The 19,117-nt window shown below is 39.5% G+C and overlaps 1 protein-coding gene across 1 annotated transcript in view; it reads right to left on the bottom strand.

The window, feature by feature from the left end:
• HCF109 (high chlorophyll fluorescent 109) overlaps positions 1-19,117 on the bottom strand; it is a 77,916-nt gene that overhangs the window by 50,973 nt on the left and 7,826 nt on the right. Inside the window, exon 3 of the mRNA XM_088952792.1 lies at positions 2,498-2,718. Within this exon, the coding sequence (XP_088808918.1) occupies positions 2,498-2,718 (221 nt within the window). The remainder of the gene's footprint in view (positions 1-2,497; positions 2,719-19,117) is intronic.

Genomic DNA, 19,117 nt, shown 5'->3' with positions numbered 1-19,117 from the left:
GTAAGTATGTGTTAGATCTTCTCACGGGGACTAGGAAACTTGGCGCCAAACTTGTTTCTACACCTATTGATGCTAACCATAAACTCTCAGTTGATGATGGTGAGCTTTTGGCAAACAGTGGAGTGTTCCAAAGACTTTTGGGGAAGTTTCTATACCTTTACATGTGTGATTAGTGAATTTATGCATGCCCCTAGAGACACATATAAGGCTGTTGCAAAATGAGTTGTGTGTTACTTGAAGGGAACTCCAGGAAAGGGTATCCTAATCTCTAGGCATAGACACATGAAAATAAAGGATTACATAGATGCCAATTAGGCAGGTAGTATTGATGATAGATCTACATCAGGTTATTGTCCCTTGGTTGCAAGGAACATTTCTCCTGAGTAGTCAGTAGTAGCCAGGTCTTTAGCTAAGGTAGAGTATAGGGCAATGGCACATGGAGTTTTAGAGTTATTATGGCTCAGGTCACTTCTAAAGGATATGGGTATTACACATGATAAGCCATTAATGCTTTACTGTGATAATCAAGCTGCAATCAAGGTTTAAAAGGTCGATGGAAATGTCGCTTACCAAAATATAGGACATATGTCGGAAATGTCAGAAATGTTGAGGGGAAATATTGTAAAAATTAGAGACATTGTGGAAATATTATGAAATATGTGGAAATATGCAAAGACATTTTGTAAAATGATAAAAGAAGCATTAATACATATTTCTAGACTATTATCTTATTCCCAACCATTATATAAAGCTAAGAAACTAAGATCAATAACAAATTAGGAAATAACGATTTACTGATTTATTATGCATTTTGATGTTTTTACAAGGCTATCTGATATTTTCTTTTCTTATTTTTAGTTCTGATTTATTATAAATTCTAATATATTTATTTCACACTAGTAAATAGAAATACATTTATTCTGATTTTTTAAATATTAAAGTTATAATACATTATGTTTTATTACAATTTTAATAAACTGATTCTCCTTTTTGTAGTATTAACATTATGATAAATTCTGATTTCTTATAAAACTTAATGAATTTATTATGCTTTTTAATACTAAATTTATAATAAATTATGGTTTAGTATAAAACTTATTAAATTTATTCTGATTTTTATATTAAACGTAGAATATGGTTTATTATAAAATTTAATAAACATTTTCTGATTTTAATAAATATTTTAAAAAATACTAACTAGTTAATATTTTATTACTTGAAAAATATTTTATGTTTTATATTATAAAGTAATTAATTTATTCTTTTGTTTTTATATTTTGTTAATTCTCTTTACAAATATTTTATTTGAAATATTAAATAGAAATATTAATGGAATAATCTATATTAATATACTATATTATATTAATATCTTATATTTTTAATGTACATTAGTCGACATCCTGTCGACATAATAGGAAAAACTGTATTTTCCTTTTAGTTATTTGGACCGACTTGGTCGACATTTCCGAAATATAGGAAATGTCGACCGCCATAATGTAATTTTTATTTTACCATCCATTTTCATGTTGGTGAGCCTCGACATCGACATATATCAGGCGACATTAGCGACATTTGGCAACATTTGAAACCATGGCTGCAATCAACATAGCTCACAACCCAGCTCAGCATGACAGGACAAAACATATTGAAGTTGACTGGCAAATATAAGAGAAAGGATAGCTTCTAGAGAAGTTTGCCTTCCTTTTATTACCTCACAGCAACAGTTAGCAGATGTTCTAACCAAGGGTGTCCCCAAGGCAAAGTTACAACATTGTGTACGTAATCTGGGCATGGTTGATATCTACACTCAGTTTGAGGGAGAGTGTAGAGATAATGGGCTGAATGGGCCTTAATTTCTTTGTTTTTCTAGTTATGTTTATGACTGTGTTAGTAGATAGTGGGCCTTAGTTATGGGCATGTTTTCTCTTTTTCTATTGTTTTTTATTGTTGTCTTTACTGATGGATGCCCTACTAAGAGCACTCATGTAATTGTCCTTGTTTTTTACAACAAAAGAATAAAAGAGGTCATTGGGGGCTAAAAAGAGATTTTGAACTACTCTCTCTTCTTCTTCCTTTTCTTCCATCTTCTTCCTTCATCACTTCTCTCTCTTCAGTCTCCTTTTCTCTTGTTTCTTTTCTTTTAATTCAGATAATTGCCATGTATCTGATACCCCTATCCAAATTTAATTCAACCCATTTGCAGCCCTAATGCAATACCATCGAGCAGGTGGTCTAGAAAAAAAGCTAAGTCATGTATGCAATATCACTTGGGACAAGTTTATAGAATTGTGATCCAAAGAAAAGATACCAAGACAAACAACCACTAGGAAAAAGAAGAATGATAAGGGCCATTATCAGTAAAATCCAATAATGTTGAAAACTTGGTTAAATCTGAATTTTTAGTTCAAAATAAACTTATTCAGGTAAACTAACCATAGAAATAATAACAATAATAAACACAGCATCGTTTAACTTGACGAAAGGAAAAAGGACATACCTGAGTTTTGAATTCATTAAGCAACTTAATTTTGTCTTTAACATCTGTCAAGGCAAGAAGAGTTTCCTGTGCTTTAGCTCGGTCATCCCACAAAGAACTATCAGCAGCCTTTTGTTCCAATGCCAGGAAGTCTTCTTCTAAATGATGCAGACCAGCAGAGGCCCTTATTTCTTCAACACGTTCCATGATCACCTCCACTTCCTTCCTCAGTGTATAAAAATCTGTCATCAATACAAAACGATCAAATACCATTTCTACAGAAGAGATCACTGAATTATATAAAGATTAATATGGACAACAATAACCCATCCTAAAACACCACACAGGTAGGGATCTTTCATTATACGAAAAGAGAACTATCAATTCCCAATTTGTGAAGCCTATATTCAATAGAATCCAATTCCCATGGAATTGGTCTCATTATATGACAATAGGATTTCCTTTATCCCTGCTGTAAAAAGGAGGAATGAAAAGATAAGGTATTTAACTGTAACAATCCTAGCCCCATAAACTAAAACAGTTAAAACTTACACAACTAAAATCTCTATACTAGACCTGTAATGTGATATATACAATAACTAGTTACTATAAAATAGGAAGTATTTAGGCATGTCAAATCACCAATATAACTATTCCACCAAGGAAATTGATCCAAGCAGAGAACTTGCCAGAATTTTGGAAGTCCTCCAAATGTTTGTTCTGCTCATTTTCTCCCTTTTGTCAAGCAGGTACAATAAGGTTAAGCTAGATGAAGGAGGGACTCAGAGGTGCTTAGAAGGTAGAGAATAAATTCTTCACCAACATGGTAAGGTAATATTGCCAATTTCTCAGTGCCTATATTACCGCATATTAGGCATTGTAAGTAGAACATCTTTTCTTCTGTGAAAAGGTAACGTATTGTATTGATCAAACTATCCAAGATACACAATTAGCCATGTACAACGAAATGCTGTACAGTGGCAATATACAAAAAGCCAAAGACTGTAAAATTAAGAACACAAAGATCCAGCATCAAAAAAAAAAACTAGGCTGGATCCTGTGAAAAGGTTTCTTATATGCTCAACCAAGAATATAGAAGGCCCTTTAGATTGCTTTTTATAGTATCCAAGTCAGAATATTTGTTCTCAAAGATCTTCAAGTTCCTTTCTCTCCATACCGTCCAGATGATGACTGCCGATAAGATTCCTCAAAGCACCTTCCCTCTCCTGCTCAAATACTCTCCACTCTTCCAAAAGTGTTGAACTGATTCCAGCAGACAGTAATGCATCCCAAAGTACTGTAGGGCTAGCATCCATAAACTGTAAAAGAGCTTTTAGTGAATAAAAGATGATTAGAAGATTCTGAATTCTCATTGCATAAGGAGCAAGAATCATTTAACAGCATCATTCCTCTTATTATTAGCTGATCCTTTTTGTTAAGCATTTACCAAGAGCCACTTCCACACCATAAAAGCCACCCTTGAAGGGATGCATGATTTCAATATTCTAGCCCAAGGAAAGTAAGCTGATTGCTGCCCACCCAACCTACTTTCTCCCATTTTCAAACCCTCTCATCGACCTCCACTGTGTTTGGCTTGATTGTTCACAACAAACATTACAAACCAAGCATTTCATCCAAAGAGTTTATTTCCCAGTCATTCAGGTTTCTTCTGAATGCAGGTCTCCAAACCACTTCATTATTTACCTGGTTGAAACAATCTCCCACTTTAGCATTTCTATTTTGTGATATTTAAAAAAGTGCAGGGAATTTCTCTTCTAAAGAAGACTCTCCGCACCACCTGTCAGATCAGAATTTGACCCTTCTACCATTTCCAATTTTATATTTGATCCCTTTCAATAAGTCAAGAAGCACTTTCTGAATGACTCCCCAAACTGCATAACCCATTGGGGTAAAGGAAGGTCGCGTGTCTCATCCATCATTGCTAATACCACATTTGATTAAAATTGTTTTTTCTCCATAAGTTTCCTTTTCCTGAATCCCTGATTGAATCTTCAGAGCCATTTCCCAAGAAGTGCTTGTTGGTTCTCTATTTTTCTAACTCCCATCACACCATAATTTCTTGCTATAGAGATAATGGATCGAATGGGCCTTAATTTCTTTATTTTCCTTTAAGTTATGTTTATGACTTGTGTTAGTAGGTAGTGGGCCTTAGTTTTTTTTTCTATCAGAAAAAAATGAGAATTTTATTCAATTAAGAGAATTAATACAGATTTACAGCAGAAAGAACACAGACATTTCAACAGAACAATTTACAATAAACCCCAAAAAATCTGTTGCCTTTGACCTCCCTGTTTAGCTAGAGAATCAATCATTCCATTTGCAGTTCTCCTAACCCATGTAAACGAGGCATTGAGTTCCCTTTCTATGCTTACTATCTCCCTTAACAGATGTCTGTAGTACCAAGGAACATTACTGCTTGAATTGGTCCAAGATATCACTGTTTTTGAGTCCCCTTCTATCTCCAAGTTCTTAAAACTGGATTGTTTGGCAATCTTTAGCCCTAGAAGTAGAGCTAACAGTTCAGCTTTTAAAGAGTCCCCTTCCCCTAAAGGTCCTGAGTACATAGCCAACACTTTGTTTGAGGAGTCTTTGATCACACCACCAATGCCTGCCATACCCGGATTTCCTATAGAGCCATCAAAGTTCAGCTTTAACTTATTGGGGCCTGGCGGCTTCCATTCCATCACTTTTCTTTACATCCTCTCAAAAGTGTGAGCCACTTCATTCCACACACTTACAATATCCGTAATTGAGATATTTTGGAAGAGCTGGTGTGATTTTTACCCAGTGTGCAACTCTTATCTTTATGGCCTCTTTTGGCCTATGCTTTTCATTGAATATTCTTTGCATTTCTTTCCTCCCATATTGTCCACACCACTGCTGCCCTTGCCGATTTCCACATCACCCTCTCTCTTTTTGTTGGCTACCTTAGAAAGTTCGGATCAAAGAGGCTTATTACATCCTGGGAAGCACTCCACCTGCAACCAAAGAGAGAGCAAAGAGATTCCCATACAAACAGTACAAAAAAGCAATGGATCAATAAATGGGGTAGGGATTCACCATCTGCAAAGCAAAGAGAGCGCATATGAGGGGAGAGGCATTTATTTGGCCTCTTTTTTTGAAGCATGTCACAAGTATTTACCTTCCCTAGAAACACCTCCCAACACAGAACTTGAATTTTTGGTGGAATGGGCTTGCTCCAAATATCTTTCACTAGGAAATTATCACCCCCAAAAGGAATTTGAACAAGGGTATCAAAGAAAGAAGCACAAGTAAAGGTGTCATCAGAAGAAGCAGACCATAATCTAGTGTCCTCCAAGAATTGAACGAAGAAAACTGACTTGAGAGCATCAAGCAAGCATATAAGAGACTCACACTCATTGTCCCTCAAACCTCTTTTGAAACCAAAATCCCAACTCAATCCAGAGTGAGAAAAAGTGACAAAGTTAGAGACTGAATATAGATCAGTCACAACCCACATCAAATCTAATGAGATTAAGAAAGATAAGATATACCTCTAGTATTGCTTTCCATGGAAAGCTCGAGGAAGATGTGGGGGCTAACTTTGCATCCCAGCCATTGTTCATCAGCCTGTGAATGCTTTCTATCATCTTATGCCATAGCCTTCTCTTTCCAATGGGAACCTCCAAAGCCATTTTCCTAACAGGGAAATATTCTTGCGAACTAAGTTCCCTAGTCCTAGGCCTCCCTTTTCCTTTGTTTTGCAGGCTTGTTCCCACTTTACTAGATGATCCCTCTTTTCCTCCCCAGGTTCCCAAAGAAAATCCCTCATAAGTTTTTTTAAATATCCTGCCACTCTAGCTAGGATTCTAAAAGTTGAAAGGAAATAGACTAGTAGGTTTGCTAGAGTTGCTCTAGTCAGGGTTATTCTCCACCTATGGATAAATAATTCCTCTCCAAAGTGACAACTTCCTTCTAAACCTCTCCACCACTGGCTTCCAGAAGTCTTTGGATCTTGGATTCCCTCCCAACAGTAACCCTAAGTATTCCAGTGGCCATTTTTTTACTTCACACCCCAGAATCTCCGCTAGTTCTCTCAAACTTTCATCTTCCAAGTTAATCCTTGCTATACAACTTGCCCCCCAACCTTTGGAGAGTGATTCAAAGGAAGTGAAGGGCTCACGTAGAATTCTTATGCTCTCCTGGTTTCCTCCCTCACGGAATAGAATGATGTCATTTTCAAACTATAAATGTGTGATTGCCACCTCAAGTCTTCCTACTCTCCATCCTCTAAAAAGATTTCTCTGATCAGCCTCCATAATCATCCTACTTAGGACATCAGCAATTAAAGTGAACAGAAAAGGGTGAAAGGGGATCCCCTTGTCTCAATCCTCTTTTTGCTGGAAAGTAGTCTCTAGCCACACCATTGATCATGACTGAATACTGCACTAAACTAAGGCATCCCTTCATCCACATCCTCCCCCACTCCCCTAGCCCAATTCTCCCCATAATTTCTAGAAGAAAAGACTAGTCCACATAGTCATAAGCCTTCTCTAAATCCAACTTTCATACCACACCCCTCCCTCTCCTCCTCCTCTTCTCTGATATATGTTCATTTGCTACCAACACCTGGTCAATAATCTGTCTTCCTTCAACAAAGGCACCATGCTGTTGTGAGATCACCAAAGGTAGTACCTTTATAAGTCTCCCAGCAAGAACCTTTGCTATAATCTTAAAGAGGCTCCCCACTAAGCTTATTGATCTGAAATCCTTTGGAGCTTTTGCTTCCTTCTTTTTGAGGATGAGAGTAATGAAAGTTGAATTTATACCTTGAGAGATTTCCCCTTCTGTGTAAAACTCGTCGAAAACTTCCACCAAATCTCTTTTGATAAGGTCCCAACACTTCTGATAAAACACTAAAGAGAAACCATCTAGACCAGGAGCTTTAGACCTTTCCATTGAGAATACTGCTTCTCTTATTTCTTCTAGAGAAAACTCCCTTTCTAAGGCTGCAACCATATCTTCAGGCACTCAAACCAATTGAACATCTGGGGGAGAAAAACTTCTCCCACCATGACTCTAGAATATCCTCTTAAAATGATCCACAAAAACCTTGATAATCTCCTCCTCCCTGGTTATCTCTTGTCCATCCACTTCTATCCTGACAATTTGATTTTTCCTTCTTCTCCCATTGGCTAAGGAGTGAAAACATTTTGTATTTCCATCCCCCTCCAACAGCCACTTGCATCTAGATTTTTGCCTCCATGAAATCTCTTCCTTCCTGAGGACTTCTTCTAACTCACAATTTAATGTCCACATTTCCTCTCGTTCCTTACTGCTCATAGATCTAAAAGCTTCTTTCTTATCTAGTTCCTCAATCCTTGAAACAAGTCTTTCTTTGATCTCCTCCACCTTACCATAAGTGTCCTTGTTCCACGCCTTTATTCTCTCTTTTAGACCCTTAAGTTTCCTCAAAAAATTAACCCCTTCTTCAAACCTCTGCTCCCTACCTCCTACCAACAACCCTTGACCCTTTCTACAAAGCTAGGATCTTCTAACCACATGTTTTCAAACCTAAATGGTGAAGGGCCCCCTGCCAAATTTTCTTGAGCTAGACAAATAGGGCAATGGTCCAAAGTCGCTCTCACTAAAGCTCGAAAAGTTAGATTCTCCCACAATACTTCCCAAACCACTGAAAATAGGAATTTGTCTAGTTTAGAGAAAATCGGGGAATCTTTAAAGTTCAACCAGGTATAGTCAGCTTGTAACAAAGGTAGCTCTTTCAGCTCAAATAAGTCTACAAATTCATTAAACTTCCTCATACTTGTTGTGATACTTTGACTGGGATTATTTGTTTCCAGTGCAAATGGGATTATGTTGAAATCACCACCCAAACACCATGCTCCCTCCCACGACCCTCTAATGGCACTCAACTCTTCCCAAAAATGGACCCTATCTTTATAGGAGTTCAAACCATAAACATTTGTCAAAGCCCAACCCTTGCCATCAGTCAACCTTCTAAATTTGATCGAAACTGAGAACTGACCTACTAGCCCTTCCAATTCTTCATTCCTCCAAATGGTGAGAATACCTCCAAAGGCTCCCCAAGAAGGTGCAAAAACCTAGCTTAATCCTCTAGCTCCCCAGATACTCCTAATCCATCTCCTATTTATTTCCTGAAGTTTTGTTTCTTGTAAGAGAACCATGCCTGGTCTTTCTTTCTGAGGGCTTCTCTAATTATCCACCTTTTCTTTGTGCTCCCTAGACCCCTCACATTCCAGCTTATAATCTTCATACCTGCAACAATGGAGACCCACTCTTTTGAGCTGATCGGACTAATATCCTTCCCCTCTTTTACCCTTCCTTTTACTTTCTTCCCTACCATTTGCCAATTCACTAGCTAACTTTTCCAGATCACTCTTCTTCCTTCTCTTACCTTTTTCCTTCATTGAGTACACCTTCACACCTAAGGGCTTCTCTAAGGTGACACTATTCTTTTTTTCTCTTAGGAAGAACCTTTAATTTCTTCAATATCTTTCTACATTCCTTCCTTCTCTCTTCCAACCTAGGGTAAGAACTCTTGCTCAGTTGTTGTCCTAACCCTTCCCCTTCCTTTTCTTTCTCTTTTGGGTCATTTAAAGTCAAATTATCTAAGCCCTGCTCTATACTTTTCTCTTTCACCCCTATCAGCCCCGCTTCCTCTGAACCCAACTCACCTCCGAGCGCTAGTGCCTCCAAAATTTCCTCTTACCTCTACCTCCCCTATTCCCTTAGCTTCTTCTACATCTCCAAACTTCGTGGCACAGTGGTTTTCAGCATTCACTAGCTTCTGAACAATATTAGCAACAGGTTTCGAGGAACCAAAGGGACCAACAAAAACAAGAGGAAATTCAGAGGGGGTAGAGATCTCCCTGTTCATATCTTTTGCAAGCCCTATAAGGACATAAGCTCAGGTTGGTCGGAGTCCTACGAGGATGTAATCTGCGTAGCTTCTTGGGAAGTGGGATGTTGCGATTTTGTGCTTTGTATCTGGTTACCCTAAGGAATGTGATCCACCCTTAGCTTTGATGTAAGGTTGATTTGAACCTCTCCTTTTCCATTGGTGGAAGCACTCCATAATCTGTTGGAACCTCACTCAACCCAAAACCCTTTGAAAGTGATGTTTTGTTTGAAGAGTCTTCTGCAAACAGAATTTATGTGCCTAAATCTTCACTCACCGTCCTCTTGCAAGCCTTAGCCGAGTCAATACTTCCTATACTCGAAGGTTGAAAGTTTTCTTCGTCTCCTTCAAGCTACACATCGTCCCAATCACTATCTGAATCAGACTCACCACTTTCTCTATTGAACTTTGGATTTGGACAACCTGGTGCTATCGAGAGCTCCTTCCTAATCGGTCTCCAAGCTAGGGTTGTTGTTGTCTATTCGACTGAACCTTGTGAGCTCCATGTTTCTTTCCGAAACTTTCTCTGAAACATTGTCTTCGGTTGGGAGGGGGAAGCAGCCGATGGGGGCGATGATAGACCCTTGTTTTCGTCCCCCATCGATCCAATAGAGCAAGGCAAAGAGTCACATGCCATATTAACATGAGCCCATTACTTCTTAATTGTTGACCAAGCCTTGCTATCTCCTTCTTCCTTCCATCACAAGGATCCTTTGACTCAGAGAAATTCTCAAACTTGCCGCATTGAGCTCCTTTCTTGCAATCCACATGAGCTATTTCATCAACTAGGCTCGAGAACCACTTACAAATATTTCCAGATTGAAATGAAAGCTTGATTCTTTGACTCTTCTTGAACTTTCTCTTGTGCAAAACCCTTAAGCTACAGCAATGCTTCTTCGAAATCACTTTGCCTCTGTTAGGGAACCTATCTCTTGAGACCCGAATATACTGTGCTATCATTATTTTCTAAATATCCCTCCAATCCCATATGATTCAAGATTCCCTAAGGAGATTCTATCAAAATTTACATTGGACTTCTTACAAGGGGTAAGCACATCAAAATAGTCTTCCCTCTATGAAGAAAGTACCCAATTTCTATAACCCACTTGCTAATAAATTACAGAGCCAACTGAAACTCCACTGCACATCTTCAAGTCTGTAACCAACAGAATACTCTGATATTAAAAATAACAAAAAAGTCATTGCATACAAGCTCTATAGAAGATTAAAGAATTATTTTATATCCATATACTTCAAGAAACAGTGTACAGTAAGCATCTCAACATGGCTTTCCTTGTCTATAGGGAATTGGCATAACAACTTAATATCTCTAAAGCTTTTTGTATTTTTTCAGATTTTTCAGATAACTATTAACTTTATTAATCCATGAATAGTCTGAATAAGGTAGTGGAAGCGGTGGAGGAGTTAGTAGGTAGATACTCTCTCTGTTTTGGAATGGTAGAATACCGATGTATTTCATTCTATTGCCAATTGGCATATTTATACAGTAAGCTGCTGCAATAAATAGAAAGAAAAAAAAATAGAAAGAAAAGAAAATAGAAAGTAGAAAAATAGAAAGAAAAGAAAATAGAAAGTACAAAAATAGAAAGAAAGAAATAGAAAGAAAAACTTTCTAAATCAATCCTTCCACAATCCTAGGAATATATACAATTCTATTTTTACACAACTACCAAATATAGATCTGCACCAGTAACCCCACGTTTTCCAACACTCCCCCTCAAGCTGGTGAATAGAGATCCTCCATTCCCAGCTTGGCTATAATTCTTCGAAAGTCTGTACTATTGAGCCCTTTAGTAATTACATCGTCCAGTTGTCCTTTTGTAGACACATAGGGAGTGCAAATCAACTTGTTGTCCAATTTCTCTTTTATAAAGTGTCGGTCAATTTCGATGTGTTTCATCCTGTCATGTTGAACATGAATGTGAGCAATATTGATGGCTGACTCGTTGTCACAATATAGTTTCATAGGCTCTTCTCGTGGAATCTTCAGGTCTTCTAAAATTATCTTCAACCAGAGTAATTCACACACTCCTTGTGCCATAGCCCTGAATTCTGCCTCTGCACTTGACCGAGCCACTACATTTTGCTTCTTACTCCTCCAAGTGACTAAGTTTCCTCCCAAGAAGGTATAGTAACCAGAAGTGGACCGTCTATCTACTGGAGATCCTGCATAATCGGCATTTGTATATGCTTCAAGAGCCAGTCCCCCATTTCTTCTGAATAAAATTCCTTTTCCTGAATTGGCTTTCAAATAGTGCAAATTCAATTAGCAGCCTGCAGATGAACTTCTTTAGGATTATGCATAAACTGACTTATTACTGTTGAGTGGGCCGTTTTTTTTTTTGAGGGCCCAATTTGTCTTTTGTTTGTTTTATTTAATTAGGAAGTTGTTGGGCCTCCGGCCCATTAGTTTTTATTTTTTAAAGTTGTGACTATTCAGTTTAAGTAGCCGCCCTACTAAGGGCATCCTTGTAATATCTCATCTTTAAGTTAAATATAAATATAATGAGGGGCTGGTGGCTAGGGTTATCTTTCTCATAACTCTAGTTGACATCCTACTCTTTTCTTCTTCTCCATCCTTCTCTACTGCTGAAATCTTCACCTTCCCCTTCTTTCTCTTACAAGAAGCTTGACTGAATCAGCAAATAGTGGTTTCTACTTGGTATCAGAGCAGGTTGAAGGTTCTTGAAGTTGTTCTCTCATGCAGCCCTAGATCGGCCGACTGCATGATGTTTTAAGAGGCTGATCGAAGCTCTCAGGTAAACCCAGTTTTTGGATTTTCTTGATGGATCTGTGTACCCTGTAGCTGGTCTAGGGTTTCTCATCAGAATCAGGAAAAACTGGAGAAAGGGGAAGAGTCATGTTTTTGTTGGACTCTTCAATTTTGACCTAGGAAGTGGCGCCCTAGTTTTTTAGGGTTCCTTGGAGTTTTTTGTAAGGGGCGATTCAAGTCCCACGTGGTTTGGAGGCTTCTAGAGAGGGCGGTTGTCTTTTCCCTCTCTTCTCCCATCCTACAGAAAAGGAATCTTTTGTGGAAAGAAAGCCCCGGACACCAAGAAAGGGTTGTTGGTTCCAAAAGGTGTCTTGTTTGATGTTGCTGCAATTTTTAGTTATTTTCTTTACCTTTTTTGAGAAGCATGGAGGACCATAGAGTTGAAAATAAGCCCGGGAGTGAAATGGGACCAGTGGGAGGGGGTGTTGGAGACCCCTTCGGGGCTGGAACCATTACTACAGTTAGAATGGATGGTGCAAACTACTTGGAATGGTCACAATCTGCAAAGATGGCCATTGGGGCTCGTGGGAAATTAGGGTATATCACTAGTGAAGAGGTGAAACCCGAAACTAGCAATTCCCGATGGGTGCAGGAAAACTATATGGTGATGACTTGGTTGCGTAATTTCATGTTGCCACATATAAGTAAAAATTTCTTATGGGCAAACACTGCTAAGGAGATATGGGATGGGGTTGCAGAAACTTATTCACAAAGGGAGAATGTTGCTAGGGCTTATCAACTGAGGAATCAGATTATTGCTACAAGGCAAGGGGATAGATCTATTGCAGCCTATTTTTCAGCCCTTAAGACCCTGTGGCAGGAGATTGACCATTTGGAGACCTTTGCCTGGGAAACCACCAAGGATGCAGCTACCTATCAAAGACATTTAGAAAAGTATAAGGTGTTTGAATTCCTTGCTGGACTTAACCTTGAGTATGACATTGCACAACAGCATCTTCTTTCCAGGGATAGTGTCACTCTCTCCCAAGCATATGCTTTTGTGTCAAGGGAGGAGTGCAGGAGGGATGTGATGATGAAAGCCCAGATTTCTGATCAGTCTACCATGGTAAGTGTTGTGAAACCTAAACCAAGCGGCGGTGAAATCAAGAAGGAAGACAAAAGAGACTTGGTTTGTGACTACTGTAAGAAGCCTAAACATACAAGAGAATACATGTTGGAAGCTTCACCCACATCTTGTGTCAACTAGATTGAGAAATAAGAAGGGAAATGCGCACGTGGCAGTTACCGGTGACACTCCGGCCCCTCCTACTACAGCCGCTTTGGAATCTGTTGTAGTTGCTGCAGTAAGGGCCAAACTTGAGAGGTATGGGCTACTTTTGAACCAACGAGATACAGCCAGTTCCAGTTCAGCCGCAAGCGGACAACAAGGTACAGGTGGCACTGGTGGAGCTCAATCTACCTCCTTTGTTCACACAGGTAGTTCACACGTCACTGCAAATTATGTTTCTACTTCAAGTAAGGAGGGACCTCCTTGGATTATAGATTCTAGAGCCTCAGAGCACATGATCCAAAGCTCGCTATTTTTCCTCTTACCAGCTCTACTCTGGCAGAGATAGGGTCTCCACAGCTGATGGATCCCATGTTCCTATTGCTGGGAAGGGATCTGTCAAGATTAATGATTCTATTTGTTTACCCTATGTCTTTCATGTTCCCAGATTGAGCACAAATTTGTTATCTGTTAGTAGTTGGACTAAGAATTTGAACTGCTTAGTAATTTTTTCTCCTGGATGTTGTATTTTGCAGGATCTAGATTCAAAGAGGACGACTGGGAGTGGTCGTGAAGTGAATGGAATCTATCTCCTGGACGTTCCCCCTCACCAAAGTCATCATGTTAGCAGGGACAGTGAGTCCGGATCTGTGAGTCAGATTATGTTTTGGCATAATCGTTTGGGCCATTTGTCTTTTTCTTCTTTGAGTTCTTTGTTTCCAAAACTTTTTGAGTCTATTAGTCTGTCAAGTCTAGAGTGTGAGGTTGTCAACTTGGAAAGCATTGTAGACATTCTTTCAAACCTAGTATTAAAAGATGTTCTTCTTCTTTTGATGTTATCCATTCGGATGTGTGGGGTCCTTACCATGTTCCTTCTATGGGAGGCTATCGCTATTTCCTCCTATTTGTGGATGATTTTTCTCGATACTCTTGGATCTACCTGATGAAATCCCCCAATGAAGTACCATCCTTGGTGCAGCAATTTCATCAGATGGTACTAACACAGTTTGGAACATATAAAGGTGTTCAGATCTGACAATGTCAGGGAATATTTTGAAAGACATCTTGCCTCGTACTTGTTAGAATATGGTGTTGTCCATTAGAGCAGCTGCTCCTACAGTCCACAACAGAATGGTGTTGCAGAAAGGAAGAACAGACACACTGTTGAGACCGCAAGAAGCATGATGATCACATCTACGGTTCCGGTTCGGTTTTGGGGTGATGCAATTCTCACAGCAGTATACCCGATTAACAGGGTGCCTTCTCGCATACTTGGATTCAGCACTCCATTCAGCCTTCTTTTTCCTCAGGGGGAGATGTTTCAGGTGCCTCTCAGAGTGTTTGGGTGTGTCTACTTTGCACATATCCTTGGTCCTCACCGCTCGAAGCTTGATCCCAAGGCAAAGAAGTGTGTCTTCCTTGAATATGCAGAGAATCAGAAAGGGTACCACTGCTATGATCCAGTCTCTGGGAACCGATATGTTACCATGGATGTCACCTTTTTAGAATCCACGTACTTCTTCTCACAGAATCCTTCTCAAGGGGAGTGTTTTGGGGAAGTAAGTCAGCAGTCTATCCCTCTCCCAGTTCCAATCCTTGTTGCACCTCTTGTGCTTGACCACCACCCGGTGCCACCTCCTTTGCGCTCTGTTTCTCAGCATTACTCACGACAGAGATCTCACAAGGCGGTTGATTCCACTACAGCAGAACTCACATCACTTCCTGTCGATCCCTTGGAGACTCCAGATTGGGCTGATACGGATTCAGGTATTCCTCTTGATCCTGCTACTATTTCAGTTCCCATTGATCCTACTGACTCTGTTACAGATAACCTTGATCTCCCTATTGCGCTTAGAAAATGGAAGAGAAAGTGTATTGCTCATTGTATCTCACAGTACTTATCCAACAGTGGACTTTCTCCTTCCTACCGTGCTTTTCTCTCTTCTCTTGATTCAGTGTCTATACCCAAGGGTGTTAGTGAGGCTCTCTCCAAACCTGAGTGGAAGACAGCTATGCAGGAAGAGATGGAAGCTTTGGTTAAGAATCAGACAAGGAGACAGTTGGATGTAGATGGGTTTATACAGTAAAATATAAGGTAGATGGAAGTATAGAGAGGTACAAAGCAAGACTTGTCACAAAAGTATACAAACAGACCTATGGCACTGATTATTTAGAGACCTTTGCGCTAGTTGCAAAGATGACCTCCGCTCGGATACTCCTTTCCCTTGCTGCCTCATACTCTTGGCCCTTGTTTCAACTGGATGTAAAGAATGCTTTCCTAAATGGGGATCTACAAGAGGAAGTGTATATGGATCTTCCTGCTGGTTTCTACAATGATACTGAAAAGGGAAAGGTATGCAGGCTTAAGAAGTCACTATATGGTTTGAAACAATCTCCCAGAGCATGGTTTGACAGATTTAGAAAGGCCTTGATTGTTTTTGGCTACACTCAAACTCAATCCGATCACACTTTGTTTGTGAAGCGCAAGGGATCTCTAGTGTCAGTTCTAATTGTTTATGTGGATGATATTGTTGTCACTGGGAATGATCTGAGTGAGATTGACAGTCTGAAGAGGAACCTACATAAGGAATTTGAAATTAAGAATCTTGGAGAACTGAGATACTTCTTAGGCATCGAAGTTGCAAGATTGAAACATGGAATTTTTATCTCTCAAAGGAAGTATGTCTTGGACCTTCTTCAAGAGACAGGGAAGCTTGGAACAAAGGCAATTAGCACCCCGAACCATAAAATTAGTGCAATAGAAGGTGAACCTGTAAAGAACATTGGGAGATATCAGAGACTTGTGGGTCGGCTACTATACTTGTGTATGACAAGACCGAACATCTCCTATGCAGTGAGTGTAGTAAGTCAATACATGCATGCCCCACGAGTCCAGCATTGGGAGGCAGTTGACAGGATCCTTGCTTATCTGAAGGGACATCCAGGCAGAGGCATATTGTTTACTAATCATGGACAGTTGAAACTAGAGGCTTATATAGATGCCGATTGGACAGGATGCCTTGATGATAGGAGATCAACTTCAGGAATGTGCACCCTAGTTGGGGGTAACCTAGCCTCATGGAAGAGTAAGAAACAAACAGTGGTGGCAAGATCAAGTGCTGAAGCCGAATACAGGGCCATGGCGCATGGAGTTTCAGAACTTCTCTGGATCCATTCTCTGTTAGAAGAAATTGGTGCAGGCAAAATAACCCATGATGCTATACTGTGATAACCAGGTAGCATTTAACATTGCCCATAACCCAGTCCAGCATGACCGAACTAAGCACATTGAAGTGGATAGACATTTTATTAGAGAAAGGGTAACTTCTGGAGAAGTTTGTCTTCCATACATTGCTTCTAATCTGTAGTTCGCTGATGTTCTCACAAAGGGTGTGGCAAAGAACAAGCTGGAGCATGATCTACGCAATTTGGGAATGTGTGGCATTTACTCCCAACTTGAGGGGGAGTGTTGAGTGGGCCGATTTGTTTTGTTGAGGGCCCGATTTGTTTTTTGTTTGTTTTATTTAATTAGGAAGTTGTTAGTCCTTTGGCCCATTAGTTTTTATTTTTTTAAGTTGTGACTATTCAGTTTAAGTAGCTGCCCTACTAAGGGCATCCTTGTAATATCTCATCTTTAAGTTAAATATAAATATAATGAGGGGCTGGTGGCTAGGGTTATCTTTCCCATAACTCTAGTTGACCTCCTACTCTTTTCTTCTTCTCCATCCTTCTCTATTGCTGAAATCTTCACCTTCCCCCTCTTTCTCTTACAAGAAGCTTGACTGAATTAGCAAATAGTGGTTTCTACTATTACACTTACAGCATATGCAATATGCGGTCGTGTATGTGCAAGATAAATGAGTTTTCCAACTAGTCTTTGGAACATCTCCTTGTCTACACTTGCATTCTCGTTGGCCTCTCCAAGTTTATGATTGGGATCTATAAGCGTGGAAGCTGGTTTACATGCCATATTTCTTGTTTCTCTCAAAAGATCAACAACATACTTTTGTTGAGAGATAAAAATGCCTTATTTAGAATGTGCAACTTCAATTCCGAGAAAATACTTTAGTCTCCCCAAGTCTTTTATCTCAAATTCTCTGGCAAGGCAGTTTTTTAATGCTTCCTTCTCTTTTTTATCATTCCCAGCAACGATTATATCGTCCACATAGACTAATAGTGCAATAACTCCCCCTGAGGCTGTGTGTTTGATAAACAATGTGTGGTCACCTTGACTTTGCTTGTAACCTGTACTAAGCATCACCTTCGTAAACCTTCCAAACCATGCTCTTGGAGATTGTTTGAGACCGTATAGTGCTTTCTTCAACCTACAAACTTTGTTCCCTTTAATGCCTTCTCCAAAACCCAGTGGAATGTCCATGTATATCTCCTCTTCTAGATCACCATGGAGAAACGCATTCTTTACATCAAACTGTTGCAAATCCCAATTATAGTTAGTAGCCAACGACAGTAACACCCTTACTATATTCATTTTAGCTACTGGGGAAAAAGTCTCCTGATAATCTACCCCATAAGTCTGTGTATATCCCTTGGCTACCAGTCATGCTTTGTACCTTTCTAATGACCCATCAGATTTGTACTTAATTGTGAACACCCATTTACAACCTACCGTCTTCTTGTTTCTTGGTAGATCCACAACTTTCCATGTGTTTTTTTTTCTAGTGCCTCCATTTCCACTCTCATGGCTTTTCTCCACTCCTTATTAGAAAGTGCCTTGGCTAGAGTATTAGGAATTGGAATGGTGTTAAGGCTGGCTAGAAAACTTTTATGGGATTTAGAGAATATTTGGAATGATACAGATTTGGCTAAAGGGTACAATGGGCGTTTAGTACATTCTCTGGTTCCTTTTCTCAATGCAATAGGTAGGACATACCCATACTCAGACTGTGAAGGTGTAGGTTCAAGTTCTGAGCATCCCTCTGTTCTAGGATTAGGAGTTGAATCTTGGACTCGCACAAGTTGAGGATCTAGATTTCTTCTCCTAGAGTAAACCTACATATATCTCACATTATCATGCACATTATTCGTGGGGTTAACATTGTCCGAATTTGGTTCAATGGTCGGGTTGTTTGACTCTTGTTGAGACTCAGGAATGTGGGGCTTAGAGGAATGTGACTCAGAGGGATGTGATTCTTGACGATTGGATGTCTGTGAGGAGGGTAATACATCTAGAGAGAAAGAACTTGTGACCCATAGATCCGAGGCCTTATCTTCCATTAATGAGGGCTCCCCTTGAAGATAAGGTTGAGTGAAAAAAGATTTTCCTTCCTCAAATGTGACATCGATGGAGGTGTAGAATTTTTTGGTGGCTGGATGATAACATTTATAACCTTTCTGAGTTGGGGAATATCCCAAGAAGACACACTTGATTGCTCGTGTGTCTAATTTTCCCTTATTATGGACATGAACAAAGGCAGTGCAGCCAAAAATTCTTGGTGTGAGATTATTTGAAGTTCGAATATCAGGGTAAAATTGAGAAAGGACTTGTATTGGGCTTCGGTTGTCAAGAACTTTAGATGGTGGTCTATTTATGGTGTAGGCAGCAATAAGGACAGCTTCCCCCCAATATTGTTTTGGCACCTGATTTTGAAAGAGAAAGGCTCCGGTGGTTTGCAAAAGATGGCCATTTTTTCTCCCAACTATCCCATTCTGTTGGGAAGTGTTAACACAGGAGGATTC

This window comes from Nelumbo lutea, chromosome 7 (genome assembly GCF_056320005.1).
Source record: "Nelumbo lutea isolate HS-2025 chromosome 7, American lotus-T2T, whole genome shotgun sequence".
NCBI lineage: Eukaryota > Viridiplantae > Streptophyta > Magnoliopsida > Proteales > Nelumbonaceae > Nelumbo > Nelumbo lutea.
This window is presented reverse-complemented; position numbering and strand designations above follow the sequence as displayed.